The sequence below is a fragment of the Balaenoptera ricei genome, chromosome 16, assembly GCF_028023285.1.
Source record: "Balaenoptera ricei isolate mBalRic1 chromosome 16, mBalRic1.hap2, whole genome shotgun sequence".
Lineage (NCBI taxonomy): Eukaryota > Metazoa > Chordata > Mammalia > Artiodactyla > Balaenopteridae > Balaenoptera > Balaenoptera ricei.
The window spans coordinates 6,500,620-6,511,810 of record NC_082654.1 but is presented as its reverse complement, the minus strand read 5'-3'; the positions used below and the strand labels follow the sequence as shown (position 1 = coordinate 6,511,810).

At 37.2% G+C, this 11,191-nt stretch overlaps 1 protein-coding gene across 4 annotated transcripts in view; it reads left to right on the top strand.

Annotated features, from left to right (window-relative positions):
• Positions 1 to 1,623: 1,623 nt before the first annotated feature.
• The window catches only part of FANK1 (fibronectin type III and ankyrin repeat domains 1), a 127,356-nt gene continuing 117,788 nt past the window's right edge, over positions 1,624 to 11,191 (top strand). For all 4 annotated transcript variants that reach the window (XM_059900757.1, XM_059900759.1, XM_059900756.1 and 1 more), the window contains exon 1: positions 1,624 to 1,708. In XM_059900757.1, coding sequence (XP_059756740.1) covers positions 1,669 to 1,708 — 40 coding nt within the window. In that variant the 5' untranslated portion in view covers positions 1,624 to 1,668. The remainder of the gene's footprint in view (positions 1,709 to 11,191) is intronic.

The following is an 11,191-nucleotide window of genomic DNA, read 5'->3' as shown; positions in this document are numbered from 1 at the left end:
AGAAATACCCAACACATGATTTTAAAGGTAGACCGGTGATTCTCCATTTTTTTCCGATCACGCGTCCACATTTTCATTGGCGCTTATTCTGCATGACACCTAAACTTGAGTCCTTTAGTGTCTGCCAGAAGGAGGGCACACCCGTGACACAGACGCTGTCTGAAGGCCTGGCTCTCCAGGTGCTCCATTTACGAATCAGTTGTCAGATGGTCACTTGATTACAGATAACTTAGCGTGAGTCAGGCTGATTTGCCACAGCTGTTTCTACTAAAGCTTTCTTATACTAGTCATGGCCACCACTACTGTCCAATGGCATCTGTTTTACTTTTGCGTTAATTTTAGATAAAAACAAATTGTGATAGTGCCAACAGCTCAGTAAGGCAGGGCAGCACGATGGCATTGGAGTCGGTCAAGCCTGGGTTACTGTTTACTGGCTGTGAGGTTTGGGACGTTTCCTGCTTCCCGTGTCTCAGGGGGATGGTAAGCTGACCTTGCAAGGTTCTTGTGAAGGTTAAATGAGATAGTGTGTGAACTGTGTCCACCGTTGTGGTGCCTGGCTTGTTAATGACTATGCAGTTAACGCAAAAACACTGGACAAACTATGAAGCAAGGTTTGGAAGAAAACATAACGTAAGCCCTGAGTGATCAGACAAATGAAAGGCTGTCTAAGAACCAGCAAAAAAGGGAGCTCCTGGGCTAAGTAGGGGCAGATCCATCATGGGGTATCTTTACCTGAAGTCAACTCTTATTATCATTGTTCAAATATTTTCTGTCAATTAAGTTACCATTAGAATGAGTATTTCTAAAGTCCCTAGTACCCATGACAGTATGGGACACTACTCTTTTTCCCTCAGGAAAACAACTTCCTATGGATAGTTCCCTCCCTCCCCCAACAGACTATGTCACAGTTATTTTCTGAGATGTCACATTCTAAATTTGCATTACTTTTTCTTCATTTTCTAAAGCTTCTTTATGCATCACGTTTTATATTTTTAAAAAGTCTGAGTAGTCTCTTTATGTGATAAGTTGCTCACTCATCCTCAGCTAGACTGTAAGCCCCGTGAGGACAGGACCCAGGCCTGCCTGTTCACATGTGTCACCCCCATGTTCACAAGGCAGTTACCAGGTAGGCACTCAAGTATTGGTTGAATAAGAAAATGGAAGACCTGAAAACGTGGGCAACATTGAAACCTGAAGATAAACAGAGAGAGATGGGTTAAGACAGGTTTACTTAAGGCTGTGTTTCTTAACCATTTTCACTATCCCCTAAGGAAAAAAAATTCTCCCTAACAAGAGAAATTAAATACTAAGGAACAACATGTTTTCATGTATGGTTGAGCTTTGACAGGCCACAGCCATGGTGCTGTCCAAGACCCTCCCCTCCCCACCAAGAACAAATTTGGGAGGATCAGTGGGAAGTGCGTGGTGATCTGAGGCCTGGTCTCTGTCTCTGTGGGCACACTCCCACTTCCTGAAGGTTCAGGTCGCTGTGGGAGGGCGGGAGGTGGTGGTGGTGGTAAGAAGTGTGGTCTGTGGCTCCTGGGTTGGGCTGGGCGTGGAGGTGAAAGGGGAGAGCGCTTCTGGCAGTGACCTCGCCTCCACTCAGAGGGAGGCTTGCTGAGAGGGAACCAGGAAGGCAGGAAGCTACTGTAAACTCCCTGGGACGGAATGGCCGAGGCTAGCAGAGCCAGTCATCCCAGGCTGGGAGGTGAGTGAGCGATGTGTGTTATAACCCACTGCAGCTCTCACTTCAGTGTGTCCTTAAGGGGGGGTCCTGTTAAAACCCAGTGCTTCTCGTGTGGGGCCCAACTGTCTGCATTTCTAAGAGAGCATCCCAGGGGGTGCCCAGGCTGCTCTGCCACAGGCCGTGTTTTGAGTAGCATGGAATTAACTCACCCACAGATGTTGCTTATATTAGCTAAAGGATAATTTTGCAAAACACTAAAATTATGACTCTCATATAGATATAAAAATACACGTTAAATATTTAATTTATTAATGAAATAACCAGTAAGATGTTATAACCAATGCAAAGGGGGTCCAAAGGGCAGACACATCTGTGATCAGAAATATTGAAATAAACTTGAAAATGATGCCCAAGTGGCTGTGCCCTGTGGAGGGAGGGAGGGTTGCTACTCCATGGGACAGTTCATTTGCATATCCGTAGACCAGAATCCTTTGCATTGCCATCTGTTCTTTTCAACTTAACCTGTAAAAACAGGTGAAAGACAATGCAATGCTAAACTGGAAAACTCAAAAGGGTGTGATCTGAGCAATGTGTAGTTTTTCCGTTGAAGAACAGATCTTCCCCTATGATTTGTAATTGATTGAAAGTTTCAAATTTTGAATTGCTCTGTGTATTAACTGGACAGATTGTATTAACTGTTTGTGATTAGCAGTTTGTTTCTTTCCTCATTTTGCTCCTGTGGGTAGTATGAAAAAGTAAAGAGCTCTTAAATAGGATTTCCATCAACAGAAAGTAGGAGGTATTAGTATTCCCTGCAGATAGGCTTATGAAGATATTCTAAAAAGAGAACCTTTGTGAGCCTGGGACAAACTGTCTTGATTGCTTAATCTGTATTTTTGGCATTAAAAAAAAATCTAGTTAAAACACTTGCCATTTGCATCATTTATAACAGCTAAAAGATGGAAGCAACCCAAGTGTCCATTGACAGATGAGCAGATAAAATACTATTCAGCCTTTAAGAGGCAGGGAATTCTGACAAATGCTACCACTTTTTGTATTTTTTTAAAAAAATTTATTGAAGTATAGTTGATCTACAACGTTGTGTTAATTTCTGCTGTACAGCAACGTGATTCAGTTATACATATACATACATTCTTTTTCATATTCTATTCTGTTCTGGTTCATCCCAGGATACTGAATACAGTTCCCTGTGCTCTGCAGTAGGACCTTGTTGTTTATGCAGACACACACTACAGCTTGACAGCATTATGCCAAGTGGATAAGCCAGTCACAAAAGGACGCATACTGTAGGATTCCACAGTCAAATGACAAAAATAAAACAGCTTAGTAATCAGTCTGATGTCCTTTATTCAAAGAGAAAGCAATCCATGGATTTGGGGGTTCAGCTCCTCACAAGCAGTGGAGCACTCTTCCCCAGGGATGTCGGGCAAGAGCAAGTTTTACGGAGTTGGAAGCAGTAACGTGGAGACAGGGCATGGTTGGCTGGGGGTGCATATCTGACCTTATTTAGAAATACCAGGCAATGAAGAAATCAGTTATAGAGCCTAGAGCTGGATTGGCTAACTGGATACACTATGTTTCTGGTCAAGTGGAACATTTACAGGAACACGAAAGTTCATTTTGCTGACCTGGAACCCTGGCAGGTGTGGCTCCATTTTGGGCCTAGAAATTTATTTCCACACCTCTTACCTGGAGTAGTTAAATTCATAGAGACAAGGTAGAGTAGTGGTTGCCAGCAGCTACGGCAGGGGTAATGGGGAATTTAATGGATGGGTACAGGGTTTCAGTTTAAGATGATACCAAGTTCTGGAGATGGGCAGTGCTGATGGTTGTACCACAGTGTGAATGTCCTTAGTGCTACTAAATTGTCCACATAAAAATGGTTTAAATGGCAAACATTGTCATATGTGTTTTTTACCAGAATAAAAAGATCCTTAAATATCTGCCATTTAAACACCAACTAAATGCTACGTGCTTCATATACATTTCCGTTGATTCTAAAAACTGCCTTGCATAGTAAACATCATTCCCAGTTCACAGATGAGGGAAATGACCCTCAGAGACTAGTTATATATCCAGGGTCTCATAACTGGTGTGACTTAGGCCTTGGTAATGTTAAATCACATACTTTTCCTACCCTACCACACTCATCTCCAGATAGCTGGAGAAATTTCAGTGGATAATCCCAAAAATAACTAATAGAATTGAAAATGTAACAATAAAGAAACAAAAGTATATTGTTTGAATAGAGACCAGCTAAAGATGGCTGGGACCAGTTTAAGTCTACATATCATTGAAAAGTAAATCAATAGGAAAAGGAAGGAATTTTCAAGTCTTTGAGATGAAAGAGAAGTCATGAGAATTGCATAAATTTAAATCCTAGTTCACTGAAGAGAGCTAGGAGTTAGCTACTGTTTGTCATGGAATGTTGAGTAAGGAGCTAACTTATATCATGGACATAGGGAATTGTTTAATGTCAAATATAAACAAATGCTGCAAAACACTGGAGGTAAGAATACTCCTTTGATTCTCCTGGGCCTTGCCTGGGAGACCTTGAGGAATGAGGGAAGGAATCATGCCTTAGCTTTTGATTCACATGAAGCAGTTAAGACGAGCCAGCCCCTCAAGCTAACGGTGGCTGCAGCTACTCCACTGTGGGACTTGTGAACAATGACATTTAGAAAGGTCAGTTCTCTGTGGGATACGAGGGACATGAAGTGGGTCAAAGGTCTGCAAACCCAGCTGACCTTAGCTGGTGGAGGTTCTGTTTTTCTGGCTGGGATTCTGCTGGGCCCTTTAGTGCCTTCCTTTCTCCTTCTGTGACCCTGGGTCCATCATCTGCCCACAGCTTCTGTAGACTCCTTACCCTGCGTGTGTGATGAAATGCTCTGAGGTTGGCCATAAACCTTCAAGTGAGTTTTTCCACTGAATTTGATTATTTTCTGGTTTCTTCTTTCTGACCTGACTTTTTAACCAACCACAAAGCTGTTATGGTTTTACTTTCGTAATTGTATGAATTCTCTTGGGGCTGCTTATTCTTGATTCCTTACTTCACTACCCAGTGAGTATATGAGTTACTTGTTCCTGCCTATACTGCTTCTGGAGTTCTTTTTTTAAGTACTGTGACTTTTCACAAGAAGAATATAGATCTTGCTATTGCTACAATCAGTATTTTTTCCTTTCAGTTCAGATGACACTGAGACCATGTCAAATAATACAGGGGAAGAATATGGACTTAGGAGATATCTACTGCCTCTTATGCCGTCTGTGCCTGGGCTTTTAAACATTTTATTATTTTCAGCTTCATTTGTTTTTCTCATTGCTGAAGAGCATTGTCAAACATAAAATGGAATTTCATAGTACATCGAAGAAACATGATATAGAATGCAGAAGAAATCGGCCATCATTTGGCCTATACATTTTGCTTTTTATTTTTCTGGATTTAAGATAGAGACCAAACCTTGCAATCTCTGGTTTGAGTCTTTGAGAACTGTGATGGTACATTTAGCTCAGTTTGAGGTGTGACATTGGACTAAGTGTTTCCTTACAGCCATCTTCTTAAGGTGTCCAAATGAATTGATACTGCTCATCACAATTCACTAGATTTCTTAAGTAGGAAATTTAGGGAAGTTTTTCTCTTTCAGTGAAAATGTTTTTCTTAAAGCTTCTAATAAAAAGAGAATTTTCTGTCTCTTGGTGTAGTCCTAGTAATAAGTGCATACCCTCTGGAATGATCGTTTTTCGGCAGAAGGCCATGTAAACGTGGCTATGTCTCTGTGTGATTTATGGGAAGGGCTGCCAAACATGGTTAAAACGGTGATCCTAAGTAGAGAATGTGTCAGAGTTTGGGCTCAGCCACTGTGGGTGCTGTCGGCCCAGAGCAAGCACTGGGAAACCGATAGGCCAGCGGGGCACGGAATTTACAGCAATGGTTTTGCAGCTTGGTGGCCAGAACTCAGATCCGTCGGTAGGCCAATACTTCATGATATTAGGTGAGGCTTTTTGGTTAGGGTTTCTTTTTTTAAAAAGAGGCTTAATATGGGTTTATATCCATTTATAGAACAAACTTGGAATAGTTATAAATGCCTCCTATTGTTCTTTTGTGGTGTCACATACTGCCTTTGCTGACCATCTGATTATTTCATTCATTAATATGAAAACATTTGTGTCTACACCCTGCTTCCTCTCCCTCGACCTTGGCCGCTCTTGGCCTTTTGCACTTAAGTAGAAATTTTGATGAAACTAGGGATTTCCATTGGGATTAAGTGGATAGGTCATTCTGGCGAGAACTTTAGAGTATCGAATCTTCTAATCCATGAATTTATCGCACCATTTATTATGTTTTTGCATTCTAAAATCATGTGATTGTTCTCTGTGAAGGTCTACACGTTTTGTAGATTTGTTACTAAGTTCATTGCTTTTTTGGTGTTTTGTAAATTATATAATGAAATATAATTTTGAATTGTTGGTTGTATGACTAGCTAACTTGCTATATTTATCTATAGAATTTTTAAGATTATCGATGTACATAATCACATTATCTATAAATGAGGTTTTTTTCCTTCATTGGCAGTCCTTTTGCTTTTTATTTTCCTTATTGCACTGACTAGGACCCACAGTAAAATGTTGACCAGTGGTGCTGACAGTGGTCATCTTTGTCTTTTCAATTTCAGAGAATACTTTCACTGTTTCATATCAAGAATGGTATCTGTTATTTTTGATCTCCTTTATCAGAATAAGGGAGTTCCCTTCTATTCCTAATTTGCTTAGTACTTTTTAAAATCATGGAATGGGTTTTGAATTTTAACAAGTACTTTTTATGCATCTGAGATCATTTTCTTCCTCCTTTAATCTACTGATATGTTGATTATCTTTATTATTTTTCCATGTTAAAATCAATCAAGCATTCTAGTATAAACAAAACATATTATCCTTTTTATATATTGTTCACTTCAGTTTGCAAAAACATCCTTAAACTTTGCTTTCAAATTTACATACAGTACATGTTATCCTATTTGGTGTATCGCTCTATGATGTTGCCAATTTTGTGTGAACATAGGTTTCCATTTCACTTGGATAAGTACCTAGGAGTAGGATTACTGGATCACATTGTCAGTATATGCTTGACTTCATCAGAAACTGCCAAATTGTTTTCTGAAGTGGCTGTACCATTTCAGTTTCTTTATGGATACAGGAGTATTCAAGCAATCTATTCTTCAGTTTAGTAGTGTAGGTGAGGCAATACTTCATGTGTTCCATCTTAAGTTTCCAGCTGGGGCTCTTTAACAGAGAGATTAACAAAAGAAAGTTTATTAACTTGCACAGTGTACATCACACAGAAAAAACTTCAATGAAATGTAACTCTAAGTGGTGGCTTTGAATTCTGGCTTACATAGCATCTTCAACAAAGAGCAGTACCTTTGTAGAGAAATGACAGGAGAGAGGAAAGCAGTTTTCAGCTTCCAAGGGCAGCAAACTACGGTAAGGCAAATACATGAAAGGAAAACTTAACGGAGTAATTTTATCTGTAGATTCCTCTGGTGCCATCTCTGGCTGTTAAGTCTCTCTCCAGTAAAAGAACTTATATCCTGCCTTTAGGCAGAAATAGGGGAGGTTAGAGAGCTTTTCCTGTCTATGCTACTGTTTAATTGCGTTCAGCTTGAAAATAATTTTTATTTCAGAGAGGCACATTTTTGAGGTGACATTCTGGTTTCCTTCAGTAATTTGCCTTTCAAGCAGTTGATCTATATTATCTAATTTGTAGATGTATAAACAAATGTATTTTATTTTAGTATCCCTTATTAACTTCCCTAATATCTGTAGGGTCTGTAATGATGCTCCCTTTTTCATTCCTGGTGTTGATTATTTGTGTTTGCCCCTTTTTTTCTTGCAGTCTAACTAGAAGTTTATCAACTTTTGATTTTTTTTTTTTCTTTCTTCAAAGAACAAGCTTTGGGTTTCATTGATTTTTTTTTTTCCTCTATTGACTTTTCTGTTTTAAATTTTATTAATTTAGTCTCTTTATGTTTAATTTTCCTACTGCTTGGTTTAGATTTATTCTGCTCTTCGTCTATTTTCTTAAAGTAGATACTTAGATAATTGACCTGATATTTTTCTTTTCCGATGTAATAATTTAGTGCTATAAATTTCCCTCTAAGGAGAAATTTGGATAAGTTGATGTTTATTCAGTTAAATATTTTCTAATTTTCCTTGAGACTTCCTCTTTGACCCATGGATCATTTAAAGTATACTGTTTAAGTTCCACATATTTGGTAGTGTTCCAGAAATGTTTTTACTGATTTCTAGTTTAATTCTCTTATTAGAGGACATACTTTATTTGATTTCAATTCTTTAACTTTGTTAGGGTTTGCTTTATGACCCAGAATATAGCCTATTGAACCCTGGTATACTAATCATTCTTCAAGTTTTGACTTCTTTTCCCAATCTGCCTGCTATTTACCTTTCAGAATCCCCAGGTCATTGTTTATATTTTGTCCAGAGTTTTTCTTTTAATCAGTTTAAAAGAATGACAGGAATGACAGGCTATAACACCCATACTGCATCTTGGGTAGCACCACAGATTGTCAATACATTAAAAAATTTTTTTGATCCACATTGAATAATATCGGCCGATAAATATCTTTTCTCGCACTTGCCTTGTTGGGTTTTGGTATCAAGGTTATTTTTATTTTAATCCTATAAAACAAATTGGAGTGTTTTTCTATTCTTCGAAAGAGTTTGTGTTGGACATTTTTTTTAAACTTGTATGTTTTGTGGGAAATTTTGGTGAAGCCACCGGGGCCTGGAAATTTCTTTAAAGGAAGATTTTTTTGACTACTGATTCAATATATTTAATATGATAAGATTTCTCATCCTATTTTTGGGTCAGTTTTGATGTTGCTTTTTACTAGATATTTGTTTTCCATATATACATTAAAGTCTATTGGCTTAAAGTTATCCATAATCGCAACTTATGTTTTCAAAGTCTTCAGATCTATAGTGCAAGCCTTTTTTAATGCTGTATATTTATTTTTCTACTGCTTTTTTCCCTAATAACCCTTGCTAAAGGTTTGTGAATTTTATTATGCTTTGTAAAGAACCAGGTTTTAGCTTGGTTGATTCTATTGTGTGGGTGTATGTGTGGGGTTTTGTGTGTTTGTATTTTATTCACTTCCATTATGTCTTCCCTGTTTGAGTTTATCTTGTTCTATTTCTAATTTGTTGACCAATGCTTAGTTTATAGGCTTTTGCTTAGTTTATAGATTTTTGCTTAAAGTTCCTTTTCTAATGCTCATATTTAAGATTATAAATTTTCCTTTAAGAATGGATTCAGCTGTATCCTATAGTTTTTGAAATGTATAAATGATAATTTTTCTTATAATTTTATCTTTGATCTATGGGTTATTTAGAAGTGTGTGTCTCAATTTCTAAAAGGTGAATTTTCTAGTTTAGCCTTTTGTTTCCCATCGTTAACTTAATTATGTTATTGTCAGAGATTGTGATCTGCATTATTCTACTTCATTGAAATTTATTTGCTTTACCATACAAGTATAGGGTTAATTTTTTGAAAATTGTTTCACATTTACTTGAAAGGAAGTATATTTCTGGAATTGTTAGATCCTGTGTTCTAATATGTCCATTGAGTATATTTTTTTCATAATCTGTTAAAATCTTCAACATCTTAATTTTTATATTTTTTCTATTTGCTGAGAGATATTTTTCTTTATATTCTGTCAAGTTTTGCTAATTTTTGAGACTATATTTGGGTACATATGATTTAAATATACATACATATATAATTTTTTTTTCCCCCCACACCGCACAGCTTGTGGGATCTTAAGCTCCCCGACCAGGGATCAAACCATGCTCTCAGCAGTGAAAGCGTGGATTCCTAACCACTGGACCTCCAGGGAATTCCCAAAATATATATATCTTTGTAATTTGAACTTTTATCAATGTTTTTCTTTTATGTATGTGCTCAACCTTATGATTCATATAGCTACAGTAACTTTGGTTAAACTGTGCTGTGTGTATGTATTACATGTATATTTACATGTATTTTTACTTTCAACCAATCTGTATCTTTATATTTTAGATATAATTCTGTAAACAGCATGGAATTGGATTTAGCAATTTAATAACTTTTAACTGGATCATTTAGTCAGTTTGCGTATATTATGTATCCTGATATGGATTCTGTACTTATGGTTGAGTGTCTGATATGTATGCATATGTGTGTGTATGTATGTGTTTGTATCATCCTATTTTATACTTCCTATTTGTCCTACTTTTATGTTCTCTCACCCCCATTTTCTTGCCTTCTGTTGGATTACTGTGATATTTTTTCTTTACTCATTTAGGAGTTTTTGTTTGTGTTCTTTCAGTGGCTATCATACTAATCTAAACATGTATATGTAAGTTACAAGTGTCTACAGTTGGTTATCCTTCTGGGTGATATGAGAGCTTTAGAACGCTTTAATTGCCATAACTCTTGAGTTACGCTGTTATATTTACATTTATTTTCAACTTTTTATTGAGATAATTGTAGAGTTACATGCGATTGTAAGAAATGGAGATCCCATATACCTTTCACTCAGTTTCACTCAGTTTCTCCCAATGTTAACATCTTTCAAAACTATAATATTAACACAATATCACAACCAGGAAATTGATGTCAATGCAATCTACTGATCTTACTCAGATGTTACCAGCTTTACATGTACTCATCTGTGTGTATTTAGTCCTATGTGTTTATCACATAAATGAACACTATAATTGTCCACACACAGAACGACTCCATCAGAAGGACCCCTTGTGCTGCTCTTACAGCCACAGACACTGCTCTCTCCCCCTCACCCCTGGCAACCTCTAGTCTGTCCTTCATCTCTATAATCTTGTCACTTCAAGAACATTACCTGAATGAAACCATACATAATCTGATCTTTTGAGACTGACTTTTTCATTCAGTCTAATTCTCTTGAGATTCATTCAAGTTTTGATATACTTTAATTTTACCATTTTTCATTTTATATTTCATGGGAAATTACATTGTTTTACATATTTAATATTTAGTTTTAACCACAGTTTCACCATTTTTTTGTTTTTGTTCATTCCTTCTTATATCTCAGATCTTCCACTTGGGATTACTTTCTTCCTGCCTGAAATACACCCTTTAATGTTTTGTTTAGTAATGGTCTCCCAAGGCAAACTCCCTAAATTTTTGTGTACTGTAAACTGTCCTTGTTTCATTCTCAAACTTTTAGAGAAAATAATTTTAAGGTACCTATGGGTAAGTACATACAGGTATAAGAAACCTACAGGTGAGATTATACATGTATGACTTGATGGATTTTTTTTACATAGTTAACATATAAGACTTGGAATATTGCCAGCACCCCCAGAAGCCTCTCTTAGACACCCTTCCAGTTGCTACTCTCACCTCCTCCCCAAAGAGATCTCCCATCCTGACTTTCTACACCATAG